Source organism: Cariama cristata, unplaced genomic scaffold, assembly GCF_000690535.1.
Source record: "Cariama cristata isolate BGI_N322 unplaced genomic scaffold, ASM69053v1 scaffold15286, whole genome shotgun sequence".
Lineage (NCBI taxonomy): Eukaryota > Metazoa > Chordata > Aves > Cariamiformes > Cariamidae > Cariama > Cariama cristata.
The window spans coordinates 17,455-35,986 of NW_009620555.1; the positions used below are offsets into that span (position 1 = coordinate 17,455).

The window sequence follows — 18,532 nt, forward strand, 5'->3', positions numbered from 1 at the left end:
CTTTCCCTCCTACTTTCTGCTATTCTCTCCTCCTCTCCCTTCCCTCTTTCCCACCTCTCACTTTCCTCCCTCTGTCCCTTCCCCCCTCCCTGTCTGTTTCTCTTTCCACCTAATCCCTGTCTGCTTGTCCCTCTTCATCTCTTTACTCTTTTTATCCCCCTTCTCTCGATATTTTTTTCTTCCTTCAGGAGCCTTTCCCTATCTTTGTCTTTATCTTGTATGTTCCCAATGTTCTTCCCAAACCACCATCTTGTCAAGTCTCTCTGTCTATGTAGTTGGAGGTCCTGAACAGCTTTACTTCATTTATTTATTTGTTTATTTATTTATTTAGTGGGATGAGAGATGATAGGGAGATGAGAATTATATATGCCATATTATGTGTGTCATGTTTCCATATTGTAAATAGCTATTATTTCATCTAACCTCTTTCCAAATATGGGGGAATGATTTCTTAAGTGAAGGACAACAGTTCAACCCGACAATTTCAGCTGTAATCTGTAATGCTTTTGTGACAAAATGAGATATCTTGAGGAGAAAAATATTCATGGAGCGGAGAGAACAGAGTTATTGTAAGGGATTTCTAGAAGACCTGTTTTTTTGAGATTTTGTAAAAAAATATCCTGGATAAATTGCCTGGTTAGTATAATGGGAAATGACCTCAATCGTGTATGTTAGGTGCAATGACTGCTGAAGTCATTGACAACAGAAAAATTGCTCGTTGATTTAAAAAAGATGCCATGTGTGATCTCAGATTTTACACAAGATACCTGTTCCTGAAACTCTTAAATGAGAGGTGATAGTCAAGCATTAGTCAATAAGAAGTATGTGTTTCCAAGTAAAAATTCATGTCTGTCAAAAATGATAGCTTCTTGTAAGACAAAAATGACTAAATTAATAGATGATTGGAGTACTGCTAATGTAATGTACAACAAAATTTGCTGACAGTCACTCCGGACACACTGAAACAGCACAGTGAAAATCCCAAACTGTGGCAATCGAGTATAATAAGCAAACTATCATTTAAATTACAGTCAATCATTATTTACACTGAAACTGCATCATGATGCAAATTATTTTATACTTCAGGGAGATAACAAATACCTGAATTTAATACAACTTTTGATATGAAAATTTGTCACTGAAGAAGAATCACATTTCTTGAATATAGATGTTAACAACTGGATTGAAATCTTGCTCAGGAACCTACACACAGGAGGAATATAAATGACACAAAATGAGTTGTAATTCATTGACCAGCATATCAATGTAAGATCTTGTTTTATTTAGTCTGTTTATTAATGACCTGAGAAAAAACATCAAGTGGCATAAACAGAGGGTTTTGTAAAAGTTAAAGAAAAAAAGAGAGATGACAGATGTATGGAAGCCAGAACTATTGGTATTGACATGATATTTGGCAAAGAAGGGAAGCATATTAATGTTTCTGAAGAAAGCAAAATAAATGAAGCAGTTTGCCAATGGGAAATACATAAATAGGAACAAATAACATTACTCACAATGGAGTATAAAGAATTATTTTCTTGATGTAATCACCACTATTACTAACTACTCTATGAAATATAGTAAGGAAAAGATGATAAACTGTAGATGCATTTGTCAGTTCTTCGGGGCTTGACTATGGCTCTGATTTTGGCTACATAGTTAAGACAGTTGGTACCACTGCAGAAGGGCAATGATCCTCCCTGATACATTGCTTGTGGCACTTCACTGTGAGTAGCATGTACAGTTTTGATTGACTCAGAGCCAAAAAAATTTACTTTTCTTTGAGAGTTTTGAAGAAAATTCAAAAAGAAGAAATACTTGAAAGCGTACTTGCTTATTCATAAATTGCTTTTTCTCAAACATGCTGAAGTAAGAAAGCTACTTTAAACTATTAAATTTTTGTTGATAACATCTCATGAGACTGATGCTCAGTAAACAAGTATATGTAATAAATTCAACAAATTTTATGTTTCAGAAATGTACAGTGCTTCTTTTTTGGCGTGGTGGTGAATTATTGTACTGGTTTTGGCTGAGATGGAGTTAATTTTCTTCCCAGTAGCTGGTGTGGGGCTATGTTTTGGATCTGTGCTGACATCAGTGCTGATAACCCAGGGATGTTTTGGTTATCACTGAGCAGGGCTTACCCAGAGCCAAGGCCTTTTCTGCCTCTCACCACACCCCACCAGCAAGGAGGCCGGGGGGGCAAAAGGAGTTGGGAGGGGACACAGCTGGGACAGTTGACCCCAACTGACCAGAGGAAGAGTCCCTGCCATATGACATTGTGTTCAGCAATAAAACTGTGGGGTGGAGGTTGGCAGGGGCTGCAGTTGTTCAGGGACTGGCTGGGCATCAGTCAGTTTGTGGTGAACAATTTTTTTCTTTTGCAACACTTGTTTTTCTTGGGTTTTATTTTCTTCTCTCTTTGTTGGTTTTTTTTCCCATTTTTTTTTTTTAAATTATTAAACTATCTTTGTCTCAGCCCATCAGTTTTCTCACTTTTACCCTTTCAATTCTCTCCCCCATCCCACTGGAAAGGAGGGAGGGAGTGGTTGAGTGGTTGTATGCTGCTTAATTGCTGGCCAAGGTTAGACTATGACAACTACATTGGTTTGGTCTTGGTAAGGGTAGTAAGTTTGAAGAAAGTCTAGGTGTTACTAAGAAGAGATTTTTTTTTTTCTTTTAAATAAATAACTTACTGAATTGTGATTCAGTCTGGAGAAAAGGAGGCTGAGGGGAGACCTTATCGCCCTCTACAACTACCTGAAAGGAGGTTGTAGCGAGGTGGGGGTTGGTCTCTTCTCCCTGGTACCTAGCGATAGGACAAGAGGAAACGGTCTCAAGTTGCGCCAGGGGAGGTTCAGGCTGGACATTAGAAAGAACTTCTTCACTGTTAGAGTCGTTAAGCATTGGAATGGGCTCCCTAGGGAGGTGGTGGAGTCACCATCCCTGGAGGTGTTCAAAAAACATTTAGATGTGGCACTTCAAGACATGGTTTAGTGGGTTTAGCGGGCATGGTAGCATCGGGTAGACGGTTGGACTTGATCTTTGAGGTCTCTTCCAACCATAATGATTCTATGATTCTATGATTGGCATGACTAGAAGCAGATCTTTATTATATGGCAAATTGCATTTTTATTTTGAAGAGGAAACATGCACTTTAGACATGCTATAGGAGGTAAACTGGGATCATGCTGTAGTTTTGAAAATAAATGGGATAAGAGGTGGGTACCACTTCTTATAATACTGTTACATTTACGTAGCTATGTCTAAATATTCACCTGTGAATTTTTACTTGTGTGCAAGCTTAATTTATACTATAATTATAAAAATTGCCAAGTCTGAATATGCCTTTCAAGTTATATTTATACTTAACTTTATAGATCAACTCAGAAATAGATTGTTAATTATCAATAACCTTGAAAAAAGGAGAATTTTTATAAGATTAGGGGAGGCTTATGTCCTCGTTCTGATACCAAATGTATTGCTAAATGTCACAAAAATCCAACCAATATTTCCAGAAGAGACTAGTAACTTTGAATTAAAGTCCAATATAACTTTCTTCTTCTCAAGTTCCTATTAGATTGTTGAGCAGACTAGATAAATTTTATAAAAAAATTACTGTAATCAGCACTCTGTCCTAGATAAAGGTCCAAGAATGTATCATAATTATCTCTAATTATTCTACTATATGAACTTATTAAAGGTTTAAAAAATAATTTTATTGTACATAATAACTGTGTGTAGTTTTCAGTGTTCAGAATTTGAGTTGTTATTCATTCTGATTTAACAGTTCTGATATTTTTACTTAGTTTTATTATTGAGTAAATACTTTTTTCTAGTGTTATTGCTTCACGAATCATGCCAATTGCATTTTACTACAAAACTAAATTAATATTTTTGGAAATAAGCACAATTGTACTGATCTTATTTTGAAGACTGAATGCACAAAATAGATGAACCCAAAAGAATCAAATTAATTTAAAATTTGTGTGAACATTAGCCAAACTTCTTTTTAGTATTTGCTGAATTCTGTCCTTTGATAATGACACTGATTATTTTTAAACATTTCTGGTGAGATTTAGTTTTGAAACTGGACTATTGTACTACTGAGTAGTAAATATTGTGAAGATTATTTAAAAGTTTTGTTTAAGGGGTATAAGATTGGTTGACCATTTGGAAACCTCAGAGTGTACGTGCCTAAAGGTGGATGGCAAACATTTTCTGTGGTGCATGAGAAAAGAATCTCTAGATTCATCTAGTCCAGTACCCTGTATCTGAAAGAGACCAGTTACAGAAGTCTAGGGAAGAATATAAGAAAATGGCAAGCATATTGCAATACTCCACCAGAACACTCCCAGAAACTCCACTTATTGAAGTCTAAATAGGTGATGTCTTCACAGGCACAGGTAGTTTTCTAATCAATACAGAATTCTGAGAAAACGATGAGTCTACAATCAGAGTTTAAGCACATACTTCCTAGTTTTTCCTTGCTTTCTACCTTTCAGTAATGACTGTCTTAGTGGTCATAATCTCCAATGAAAGGAAAAAAAATTAATTAGCTGTTAATTTCCTATTAGTAAGATGTCTGATAGTATCACAATCATGTATTTCTCTTTTGGCTTACAAGTTTAGGACTTGTTTCATACAGCTATATAAAGGAGTTATATTGCCTTGCCACCATTCTTTTAGATCAGATGATGCAACTTAATTAAGAGATCGCGAGTTACTTTGAGGTTTTTTTTCTGGAAACTGTTTTATTAAACAAACAAACAAACAAAAACCCCAACTATAACCCAGAGAATTGCGGTTTATCAAAACAACAATAAAAGAATGGAAACTTTTGTCCAAACTTTCTGCAGGAATGATAACCTGATAGTTACCCAATAGTTAAATATATGGAAGCTTGGATGCAAGTTTTTAATCACTCAAGTGTAGTTGGGAAACTGTATTCTGTGTCCTTGAGGAGCACCTCAATGCCATGTTACAGAATGTTCTATAATATTCAGTGATGAGTCTTTTAGTAGCTCTTGTTGGAATTGTTTCAGCTTGAATAAGCTGATTCTTGACTAAGCTAATTCTTTGGATCACAAAGATTCTTTGTCTCACTGTGGAGCACAATATCAGATTCATGGGAACTCCTGGTTTGAGTCCTGTGCTATGGATAATAAGTGTTAATGTGTTCAAATTGACATACTCACTCCAGAATAGCCTAGCCATTTAGGGGATTTGAATAGAAGAATAGGGGATCGAGGGCCTGCCAGCCTCCCTGTGTGACTGTATTTACTTTGTGAACATTCTCTCTAAGGTGTATATTAGAATATCAATTTGTTTCATTTTTTAGGAAAACTTGAAAGTTTGTTGGAAATAAATGTAATGCAGTAGAAGTAAATTTTAAGTTGTTTGAATTGCAGTTATATGTAGTAGACTACCTTGTTTTGCTTTTCCTACATTTTTGACATTTGAACTTTTCTAGCGAAAACATATTAACTATTCTATTCTATTCAGAAGGCTACTTTAAAATTAAAACACTGTGCTTAAGCAAATAGAAAAGAATGAATTTACTGCATTGTTTATGCACAATTTTCTCTAAAAGAAGTAGCTTTGAGATGTTTGTGTGATTTGGGAGATATATATATCAGTAGTATATCAGAATCTGTGGTGTAAGGTGTTGAGTTTGAGCTCGTTAATAAAGATAATGCAAAGATTGTCTTATTTGGAACATCCAACTTTTATTCTGTTTCTTAGATTTTCGATTCATAAAAGTAGCAATACAAGTAAAATTTACCTCATTTAGAAAAATGATGTGATAATTTTTCAAGACAGAAGTTTCTTTTTAGAGTAATGCTGTTGATAGTTCTTATAAGCTTATATGGAAGTAGATAAATCCCAAATTCTAATGGTTTATAATTATTCATTTGCCTGTGGCTATGGCTATGTCAAAAAGTAGAGGAGGAAGTATTTTAATTAGCAATGTCTTAGCTTTTGCCAAGGTAAATTTGAATTATGAACTTGAACTTGAATAAAATGTATGATTTAATGAATTTAGGATCTGAAATTCATCAAATAATGTGACGGTGTTCTCTTGGAAATTTTTGTGCTACTTGTTTACCTGAAGTTGAATCTCATAGAGGAGATTAGTCCAGCTTCACTTAGGTGAAGAAACAGCAGGGACGTGCTCAAGTTCTGGTCTTTGTCATTCCTTGTTATTCTGTTCTAGTTTGGTCTTTCCTTAAAGTAAAGCAAACACTGTGATTACCATAATTAACAGAACATTGCAACTAAAATCTCTCGATCCTATTACAATTTCTTCATTGTGGTGAAACTGCAAGGCTGAACATTTTGGGTTTCCTAAAAAACTTTCAAGTCACCAAAGGAAAGAGTATTAAAAGACTAAATGAAGAAAAGTTTTTTGGTAGTAATGTTTGGTTTCAATACTTTGAAATGATGTGTTAGATATTATTTTCCAATTGTATTTCTGAGAGACACATGTTCTGCTTTCTTCCCTTCATGATTCTTTCACCAGTTTACAAGATACTGAATGGCCAAAATTTAACAATCGCAGCCATTCAAAGGAGTGACTTCTTGGAACTGAGTGTTATGCAAAGAACAACTCTTCACCGTTAGAGTTGTTAGGCATTAGAACAGGCTCCCCAGGGAGGTGGTGGAGTCATCGTCCCTGGAGGTATTCAAAAAACGTTTAGATGTGGTACTTCAAGACATGGTTTAGTGGACATGGTGGCATCAGGTATACGGTTGGGCTTGATGATCTTTGAGGTCTCTTCCAACCATAATGATTCTATGATTCTATGATATTGATTTCTATGGAATTGTAGAAAAAGAGAGCAAATTTTTCTTTTCTCTTTTACAGCTTCTGCTGATTCACGCTCTACTGTGTTCTCAGTTTTAGAAACGAGGCTCTTTTTGTTTAACCCATACAGCGTTGCATCCTGATCTTACTTGGCAGCCATACTGCAACAAATCACTTAAAAGTATACAGTTTCTCAAGAATCAGTTCTAAGGATTACAAACAAAAGAGTTTGTGTGTTTATATACACATACAAACATACATACATATATATATATTCACAATCAAACCTCACAGAGTTTTTGATTTCTGTCTAGATTTAGTTTTAAAGTATCTTTACCTTATATTATACATATTGCTTATTATTTGAAATTATATTTAAAATCCTGTCTACAAACAAAAAATGAAATTTTGTGTTTGTTTTTAGGCAATGGAGTAATACAAACATTTTGATGTCTAAAAATGGATAGTTGTATTTACTGCTTGCCCATTTTAGTGGTATAGCAATGAATTTGCAGATAAATGATGTAATCATAAGCCCCATTACTTATTACTTAGTATGTGAGGCTGTCCTTGACCTGAACCTTAAAGCATAACCCTGGACCTCCTTACTTAGATAAAAATCCTATTGACTTTACTTGAATAAGAATTTTGAGGTATAAAATGTCAAGTGAGCTAGACACTGAACATTTATCTGCAAATCAACTAAATTATTACACTTAAACTATCATCAGTCTTCTCCATTACATGTTCCCCAAAACATCTTTCTGCTCTGATGTTCTCATGATTACGGAAAAGGATAAATCCTTCTGTAGTGACAATGCTCCCTGCTCTTCAAATGAATTTCCACCTGACTGTTAAAGTTATCTTCAGATGTGGTTCATCTTGAAAAATGAAAGTTAAATGGAAAATTAAGTATTCAGGGTAGCTTTAGACATTCTGTGTGTCATTTTTCCACTAAATGTCACACTTCACGAAACACACTTTGAGGTACTGTGAATCATATTTTAAACAAGCAGACGTTAAATGTAATGACAGGGAATAATGGAACAGGGTTTAATAATAAATATTATCAATGTTTTTATTTTCTGTAGCAATCTATTTTTCCTTATAGTGTTCTTTTCTAGGTGCTGAAATGTAACTAATGGTCAATTTACACAGTAATTTACTGTTTTTATAGGTTGGAACTTGGGATCCACTGAGTGGCCTTAACATGACAGACAATCAGAAAGGAAAACCAGCAAACATCACAGATTCCCTGTCCAATCGCTCTTTAATTGTTACCACCATCTTGGTAAGCGATTATATTTACTTTTCCAGAAATGCCATTGTGCAGGAAAGCTAATAGAATATGCTGTACTAATTACAACAGTAATGAACAGTCTGTGGTATATGTTACAGTTACTTAGAAATTACTGTGTTACACCTGAACTCCAGTTGTTAAGCTAGTCATGGATATTTACTCTCATCTAAATTGTAAGTCAATTATTCCCATTTTAGAATTTATTTTCATCATCATTATTATTTGATTATTAAGTTGAAATTTTTAATTATATAGAAATCTAATTGAGTTATTTGAGCTAGGTCAGAAGAAACATTTTAAGTAATTTCTTTTTTATTTCCATTGATGACAAATTCACAGTGGTGAATGAGGGGTTTTTTTTATTTATTATTACATATACTTAGTTATGTAATAGTAAATGTTCACTAATTTCCACACTATGCTTTTGAAATAGCAATTTTAATTTCAACACAAATGAAAACTTTCCAGAAGTTTCTGCTGTTTTTGTCTGCTGCCACCATTATAGTGAATTTGCAGATATCAAAATAGAATTCACTTCCCAACAGTCATTCTTTAATAAGAAGCTTTTACCTACGAACATATATTTTGACATTTCAAACTAGAATGAATTTTCGTAGGTACATAGATACAAATGCCAATGTGCTTCTAACCTTTTATGTAACGTAAACCCTATAATTTCATCCAGTGAGTAAATTTGGTTACTTATAAGTCTGGTTTTATTTGAAGATTTACAAATTATAGAAAATCTTCTCAAATCCTTTCTTTCATTTATTCCACTAATTGAAAAATACATACCTGATATATAATTGGAACATGGCTGACTCGTTTTCAGATGTAAGTTCTTGTTACGCTAAGACCAGCACAGTTTTACCACAACTTTCTCTTGTACTGTTAATTACAGTTTATAAACATTTAATCTCTTGGGTTTCTTTTTTATAAAACGTAAATGAACCTCTTGTAGTCTCTTAAAGTAAAAGCACATTTTCTAGAGTATTAGTCTGTATTTTTTCTTCCCACTGCCCTTCTCAAGTTTTCAAGTTTTGCGTATATAACAACGACTGTATTAAGTAACATTTCTTAGCAATTCATTTGACCCCCCCAATATCCTGTTACGTTGCATCCAGATATCCTGCCTAGGAATTTTCTTGAAGCATTCTGCTGATTTATAACTGTTTCACATTTTTCCTAATTACTTTCTAGAATTACTGCTTTCCAGAATATAATCCTGTCTCTATGAGTGACCTGTTCCCTTCACTACTCAGTGCTCAACCAGCCTTTGTATCATCTGCACACTTCATTAGTAATCATTGTATACTTGATTCCGCATCAGTGATAACAGTGCTAGTACAAGGATCAATCCCTGCAAGATTACATAAGAAACATTCAATAACTTAGGGTGTTTCAAGTGTATTTATATTTTAACATCTATCTATTGGTGAGGCTTGAGTTCATATAGTGTATGTATCATATTGATTTTGTATAGTGATACTTACACTTGCATGATTTTGTTTGAAATGATCTCAAGAAAAGGTGAGTTGCACTAATGCAAATAGCAGTGCTGTCAGTGAGCACCGATTTTGGACTTGTAAAGCTCACAAACGTAGATTCCTGAGATTTAGGAAAGCAGCTGCTTTCTGTAATCAAGGACACCCTTTCTCTCCAGGGATAACTTTTGGTTAGTGGTATTTAATAAGCATCTGTCCTCTTTGCACATATCTAAATAAAATAATAAATAAATGTGAGGAGTTTAGATTGGTGTTACAAGTTGCTCACTTGTAACTCCCTTTTATACTTCAGTTAGAGTTCAGTGAAAGTTTTGGTAATGGCAATAACTCTTTTCAGCTATGAAGACGTTATAACAGTGATACTCAGAATAACGAAATTAACCAAAAATTGTTCTGGTGCAGAAAGCACATGTACTAGCTTACTTTTGTAGCTCTTATCTTTTTGTGCTTAAATATATTTCTGTTGGACAGCAAGCATATGCCACCGTTTAAGGCTGGGCCAGCAGTTAAAGCAGACGGCAGATGCTCTGTATTAATCCCTCCCTCCCCCTGGGAGAGGAAGGAAAGGGGAAGAGGGAGAGAGACTTACGGGTTGGAAATTAAAACTACTTTAATAAAACAATAACAATGACAGAGAGTGTAATAATAATAATATTAATACTACTAACAGAAATACAAAGAAAAGTATACAAAACCAATATTGAACTTCCCGATGACAGTCAGGGAATTTCGGGCTGAGGCAGCTCACACCGCTGCCGCAGCAGGGCGGGCACCCGGATGTCCCAAAAAAAAACTGCGCAGCCGACAGGAACCGGATTCAGGAATGCACGGATCGGGGTCGGAGGCAGGAGAGCAAGCAGGGTCCCACAGGGATGTCGGCCATGAAAGAAGAGAGTGAGACCTCCATGATCCCTTAGCTTTATACTGAGGATGACGTGGATGGGATGGAATACCTCGTTGGTCAGTTTTTGGTCACCTGTCCCATCTGCACTCTTCTGCAGGTGCGACCCTTTTACGGCTTTTTACTCGCTTAGCAAAGGGGGGCCAGCAGTGGCCTTGGTTCCCATAGGGAGAAGTATAAACATGGGCCTCTCTGCATACCAATCCTACTGATACTTCAGTAGCAACTATAAACATCGAGTGTTACCAAGTCTGAAAGCAGACACTGTTCGAAAAACATGTAGCCGTACTTTCAGAAAGTGCAGTTACTTAGAAGAAACTTAACTGAAGGGAAAAACTCCTGAAAGGAGAAATAATCCTGTTTTAGCCAAACCAGGACAGCATATTATTGAATATCTATTTTGTAGCAATGCAAGGGAACAGTAGAAAATATTGCAGCACCTAGAAGCATATTTTCTTCTTCATCACCTTCCTTTTCTATCCTCTTTTCAGTGTGGAAAATACTGCTTTAAATAAAGGCAATTCTCTCATTTAAGCTGTTCACATCACTTTTCTATGCTGTTTTTTCACTTTAAAAATTCTCAATGTACTATACTGCCAATGGTGGAGTCTTGATCAGTTTTCTCTGTAGTTTGCTTTAACACACATTTTTCTTTTAAAGATCCCAGTCTTTTATTTTTAATTCTGTCTTCCAAAATTCTGAATATCTTTTTCCTCCTTTATATTGTAATCATTAAGATCTTTGCAACTGTGAGTATACCCTGGTTTTTCAGTGGTGACTGAGTCTACTGAAGATGAAAATATATTGATAGGCAAAATAACAATAAATAAACTGCAATTCGTAAATTCCTCTACTGTAACTAAGGATGGAACTATGTGGTTCTGTGTTTTGAATTCTGCATAATACATGCTATAGATAACCATCTAAAAGATTATTCCCTGGTTTATAAGCATTTCAGTAGCTCTATTCTGAAAAGGGGTTAGGGTCGCATGACTTCATCACTCCTCAGAAGTCTACTGGTGTGTAGTTTTTGTTCAAAACTATGTCTGGTTGCCTAGGTCTGGGCCCATAGCAGCCCAAAGTAACAGCTGAACATGTACGATGGAGCGATAGTCAGCGTTTTGGGAGGGGGGGCAGGGAACATTTTAAAAAGAATAATAATAAAAAAAATTGTTGTTTTTATATTTTATAACCATAGCTTTGGATAGTTCAATCTTTTTGACACTATTGCTTTTTTTTTTTTTTATTTTAACGTCATCTGCATTGAAAATTCAGAATTTCTTCTACAATTAAAATTTTACATTCTGGATATTCTACATAAAAAAAACCAACAAAAAACCTTCCCAGTTCATTAATAAGGATTTCTTATAATTTGATTCTCCTAAATTGATTTTTGTTATGCAAGCTATCAGAACTCTGAATTTTTTTTTCTTTAGATCTTAGATATAAGTACATAAACATTTTTGTTCTTGTACAAAACTTTAGAAGCTTTTCAACTTTAGAATTCAATTTTTGTATTTATAAATGTATGTGCATGGTGTTTGTTTCTTTATGCTAAATTGCATACCAGCCTGTACATCTTATCATACAGGTTCATTTGTCCTGTTCTGCTACAATGAATGCTCTTTTCCTTTCCCTTATAGCTTTTATGTGTTTTTCTGTATCTGCTTACATCAAAGCTCTGAAAAGCTCACAATTGTCAAGTTTAATTTTTTCAAGAAATGTGTGAAAGTCATGAAAGGTGTATGATAATCTCAAATTTAGCAGGTTTTTGTTACTTCATCTTTGAAATGTGAAATTACTTTTTTTTTTACTATACTTCCCTGAAAAAATTGCTTTGAATATTTTGGGAGGAATAATTATAATGAATTTTCAAAACAATTTTATTTAACTCAAAATGTAATATCTCCACATTGTATTTTATTTATAAATGTTGCTTTTTCAAATGGGTAGAAATCTGATGCCATATAAATGCCATCATGTTTTCAAAATAAAGGTATAAAATCAAGTAAAGGCCAAGGTTTTAGCATCCTTGATTTTTGTTTTTTCCCCTTAGGTATGCCATTTTTCATTTCACATACTTTCTCTCCCTTTCTCTTGGACCCAAAGGGTGTTTAAAGCATGAGTTTTTAATGGCTAAATTTTAAATTAATATATATAAAAAGAATAAATTTACCTTTTATCTTTATAAAGATGGGTCACTCTTGTACATAGAATTGCAACTTTGTAATATTTTTCATTTTCATTTTTATGGCATATTTTGAGGAAAGATACTTGATGCAGGCATTTTCTCATAATTACTGTTGTATCGTTCTGGGATAATTCAAGTAGTGCCTGAATTTTGAAATATTAGTAACTCAGTAATATTCGGTTCTTGCTGATGTTATAGCTCTAAATAATTATTTCTCTCTCATAAATCTATTTGAATTTTGTGTACTGACACGAAATCGTTGAATCTGTTTTGTCTAGCAGAAAAAACTGTGAACGTGATGTTTTTCTATTTTTAATTTACTCACATTTGATATTTTCTTTGGAAAAAAAGGAATATACAATTCTTTACTTTCCAGTTTTAGTACTTTTCTTTCCCCCTTTTTATATACTTCCCTGTCATGATCAATGTGTGTCTAGATGCCTCTCCCAGACTTCTCATACCCATTTCAGCATCCAGACTCTGCATTCTCTCCTTCCTGAAATTCATTCCACCCCCACCTCAATTCCACTCTTCTGTCTTCAGCCATCAGTGCAGACTGTCAACTGACTGATTTCTTGAAGATGTGATAGAAATGTAAAGCAAACAACTTTAATGTATTTCAAGATTTTTTCCCACTGAGAAAGGTAGATTAGCTTGCTTTATAGTTTATAGTGTTCAAAATGCAAAAGAGTTTAAGTTGAAAATCACCCCTGTCCTGAGATCCAGCATAATATCTGTGTACTTCTAATAACCTGGGGCCTTCAGACTTGCAAAGTATTCAGATATATGCTTGGCCACAGTGCTTGTTTGTATTTCAAACATAGATGTAAGTGATGCTTACCAGAAAAAAATGATGAGGTTTGAAACGAGTCATAGGATATGAATGAGTGCAGTGGGATCAGCACAAGTTAAAGCTTGACTTAGTAGAAAAAGGTCGATAAAGCTATTTTTCTCCTGGATGGGTGCAAACAGAAGGTAGGATGGCCATTTATTTATATCTCTGGATAATGACTGAGAAGTACTTTCTTTGGGTTCCAAGTTTACAGCATCATTCCACAAAACTTCTCTCAAATAACCCTCTAGTGCTTCAATTCCCTTCTACTAAAATGTTAGTAATAAAAATATACTTTTACATAGTGCCAAGGATCAGTTTATAACTCCACATCAGAATTTCCACTTGTGAACACCAAGGGCCATCAGTCTAGGAAAATGCTTGCTGTATTTGTTAGATGTCTTGGGTTTGCATTTTTTGTTTGTTTGTTTTTCCCCACAGTCTTTTGAAAATTTAAGACACCTCATAAAAAAATAATGTTTTGTTTTCCATTATGGTAAGATCTAATAATGTCTTTGATATTCTTCGTGTATCATGAAGGCAGTATGGTTCAGTTCAGCTGAAAAATAGGTTAGTACAGTCTGCAGTGTTGCAACAGTTTAATGCTTTCACGTTCTGTGGTTTATTGAGTCAAGTGTTTTTGCTCGAAATAGGCATCCATTCATATCTGTTTTGCTTTACTGGAATGGAAACTTAGTACATGTTCTTGGGATACATCTGAATTAGTTCAAAGTCTGGCCAAAGTTAAGAGTAAATTGTGGGGGAGTAAAGAAAACTATGTGGTTTTTTAGGAGCCTGAGAAAATGAGGAGTGAAACTGCAGAAAAGAGCAGCTATGCCTTGAATTCTTCAGACCGTGATTTATGAAAGCATAGTTATAACTGCATGTTTCATGACCCGAAAGGTTATAGTAGGGAATTTTCCAGGAAACATCTCAAAAGATGTCAAATCAAGGATATTCATAATTAGTTTCTATTCTAGATGGTACAGTGGAGGAAGATGACTGGTGTTTTCCTGTGTCTGGCCTTAGTTTCTTCTATCAGAATATCCTGGCTCAAATTACTAGTGAGATGTCTAATATATTGCATTGTTTTGATTGACTGTAACTAGTGGATTGTTTCACCTCTCCCCATTGAATCTTGACTGCCAACTGTGAAAGCCTATTGTGTATTCCTTACATCTGACATTAATGTTAATTAGATATGGCAGCCTTTTAACTCCAGTATCCCTCATGAACAGGAGCTAATGATTAAAATTCTCTCTTCTAACAGGGGCAAATTTTGAAGATGGTTTTCTTGTTTTCAACATCAGGGCTTCCTTTTTTTGTTTGTTTGTTTGTTTGGTTTTTTGTTTTGCCATTTTCAATACTGATATTAATATAAAAGTTCTAGATGCTTTAAAAAAATATATATCCATGTTGAAAGTTTGGATTGAACAATCCATATGTTTGATAACTATCTATAAAAATTAAAATTAGAATAATTTGAAATATAGAATGTAGTGTTGTCATTTCTAGTAATATCTTTGTAGTTGAAATATAATACAGCTTACAGGAATAATTCAAGTATTTCTGGTCTAAATCTGAAAAGAAAACATATAGATCAAGACAACCAAACACAAAAAATTCTATCAGTAAATTTTTCCATGCCCACATTTGTATAGAATGAGTGGGTGTTCATTCAAGTGTTAATTGTACATTTTAAACAATAAAACAAGTCTATAAAGCTACAATATTAATTCAACATGTAGAAACATAAGACAAGAATCTTTTATTATGTAGAGGTGCTTTAAGTTTGTGATGCAACTTATGCATTAAAAAACAAATACAAATGCATTAAAAAACATGCATTAAAAAAAAAATTTGCAAGTAGAATATATGAAAATGTGTAATGGAAAAACTATTACATTGACATCCTTAATGAAAGACAGTATGCTTGCTGTGTATCATAGAAATGATGCAACTTAGAGAGTTATTATGAGAAAACCAATTGTGTTAAGCCTCCATGAATGTAAACATAATATCAGAAGAAAACATCTTGATCTTTCAATCTGGCCTTTAATACAGTACAATTGAAACTTGACTCCTCATCGTTTCTTTTTGAAATCTGTCTGATTTTTATCTTATTTCATTTTTGGACTTCAGAAAACTATTTATATCAAAGAAGACTTTATTTAGTCTCTCTACTCCTTGATGTATGCTCTTTTTTGCATCCAGAAGGATGCTACCCCCTCTGATGATAATATATGACAAATGACTGTCGTCTTCTGATTATTTCAACTTCACTGTCATTGAAAAGGATCAGTGTGATGGAAGTTCGCCATGCAGCTAGGAGGACATCACCTTATCAGTAAGGCAGTACATGTAAACAGAAAGTTTGCATGAAAACAGCAGTCATCTGTCAATTTGTGGTCATATCATTCTGGAATGAACTTTTGTAATTTTTTTGTATTACTCAATAAATGCTTTTCAAGGATTTATCTTCTATTTACAGATATAATTTTTAAGCTACTTGCTACTTTATTCTTCCCTGTGACCACATCTTCATTTACAGTAGTTTTAGTTTAGTATACTTTGCAGTACATTTTCTCAGCAAAATAATTACTTGCATTTACTATTTTATCTGTGTTCTCACTTTTAGTACTTATCTGTCTTGGGGTGGAGGTCTTCTGTATCAATCTTCATTGAAAATATTTTAGTCTTATGAGACATTAAATGACTACTTTGATCTTAAAGTTTTGTAGCAAGCTGACCTGTTGATGAAATTAAGTAAATAATTGCTCCCAACAGGGGTTCTCAGGGTAAATTTCTTTCTCAAAGCTATGATTTTCATCATTGTTTCTCAAAGCTTTCCTTTAAAATGTTAAAATATACGCTATTTTCTTGAGTCCCTCTTACCAAAATCCTTGTCTGCACGTTATCCCTTCCTTGTTACTTACTGGTCACCCAATATTTGTGTTATCAAAAAAAAAAAGACTTTTTTTTTTTTCCTTACAGATCAATGTAAGAAAAGGAGTCAGTGTTTAAAAAAAAAAAAAGGATCACAAACATATACTGAGTGGATACCTAGAAAGGTTTTAACACTTTGCTCTTCAGAAGGGATTACTTGATTATGATTAAACTTTGGACAGCCAGGTTTTGATTAATTTAAATGTGTGTAAATTTCACTGCACAATTTTATGTAGCACCAATTCAAGAAGCTTAGGTTTTGCAGTCAAACATTGCTTAAATAGATAAGAAAGATATGTGATTGATTTCTATGTATTATGAGAACTTTCTTTGATCCCCTTCTATATTTGTTATCAAATGCTCCATTGTTTTGCAAACATTCACTTCAGGGATGGTTTGTCCTTCTATCACTTTATATGTGAAAAAAGTAATGAAATTATGACAATTTTATTTATATTAGCATTAGCTTTTAATTCTGTAATTGTTTATTTGTCTGTCAGTTGAATCTGATATGAAAAACGCTTTCAGTAGCTTTGAGTTAGGTATGTATATTTTAAACTTTACTTTTTTGTTTATTTATTTTAGGTAAGTTTAGTATTGACTGTGTCAGTCTGCTATATATTTCAACCAGATTGGTGTCTGTTGTGATTATAAAAGTCTGATTTTGCTTTCTGTTACATAGATGTGTAGTACCACTTAGGGACGTATATTTATAAATGATGTCTCATCCTCTAATTTATCCTTTGCAACACTGACCAAGAATCGCTCAATTAGTATATGACATGTGAACAAGAAATACAAATATTTTGACTAACTTAGTTTTTCTTAATGATTGAAACAGTGCATATTTTTCTGTTAGGTTTATCATCATGATTCCAATTATTTTCATTTTTTTATCCTGGCAATTATCATTAGTAAGTTTTTCACAAACCATTTTTCTATCTAACATTCTCTCTAGACCTGATTAATTTTCTTCTCATAATGTTTTGTACTGAACAAGTACTTATTTCTTTCTTGTCAACTGGACTAGGTACTAATTAGCTGCTTTAGCAGATAGTTGATTTTCCTTGTGCTGACACAAAGGCCACGTAAATGAGATTTCTTTTTAAGTAAACATAAACCTGTATTTCATTGAGTCACTAGAATTGACTGTCTTTCATTTACCTTTTTTCACTGGACTAGAATTATCTTTGAGAATAAAACCCTAACCCCTTGTGATCCTCTTAAATCTTTGAGAGTTCTGCAGAGTATTACAGATTTACATTCATCTGAATTTAACGACTATTAAGATATAGAATAACATTTCTGGAAAGGAAAGATTCCATCCTGCTATACACTTGCTTAATATAGTATTTTTTTAGACAATTGCTCAAAAAAATTTTTTTAACTTTCTTAACTCTTCTGAAATATTTTTGCAAGTGTCTTGGATTTTCTTGTTTTAGGCTGAGCAGTTGTTGACAAATGTGTTGATACCAATTTTTTATTTCCTTGGACCTGGTGATTTTTAAAAGGCAACTTTCCTCTGCGTGATCCAACTTGCACTCCACGTAAAGTCCCCATAGACAGGGAAAAAAGTGAAGTCATACAATCATTGACAATCATGACCACTATTTCATAACTAGTCATGATATTTTTTGTGCTTGAAAAGTAAACATCTTATTGCATCCAAACTACAGTCAAGCTTCAAGAACAGGATACAAGACCATATACAGCTTTAAAGATATATGTCCCTGTAATGTTGTTAAGATGGTACTTAGATCAGAACTACAGAATATAAATTCTGCATTCCTTATAAATTCTACTCTGGCACTCAAACACTAATCTTTGTGGCAGTCTAATACACAGTTTAAAGATGGATGCTGACATGTTAGCAGCCATGGGCAGCTTCTATAGGCTGGTATACAAGGTCGAGTGACCTCCTGTACAGCAAGTGATTGGTTAGTTGCCTGTTTTTTCTTCAACATCCTTTAAAACTATGGTAATGATAACATACACTAATGTTTTCCAAACAAACTCCAGGTATTATAGTCACACATGGTATATATTCTT

The 18,532-nt window shown here is 33.9% G+C and overlaps 1 protein-coding gene across 1 annotated transcript in view; it reads left to right on the forward strand.

Moving 5' to 3' along the window:
- LOC104162831 (glutamate receptor ionotropic, kainate 2-like) overlaps positions 1 to 18,532 on the forward strand; it is a gene marked incomplete at both ends in the record, with an annotated part of 34,219 nt that overhangs the window by 2,779 nt on the left and 12,908 nt on the right. The window contains one exon of the mRNA XM_009701659.1: positions 7,986 to 8,099. Coding sequence (XP_009699961.1) covers positions 7,986 to 8,099 — 114 coding nt within the window. The remainder of the gene's footprint in view (positions 1 to 7,985; positions 8,100 to 18,532) is intronic.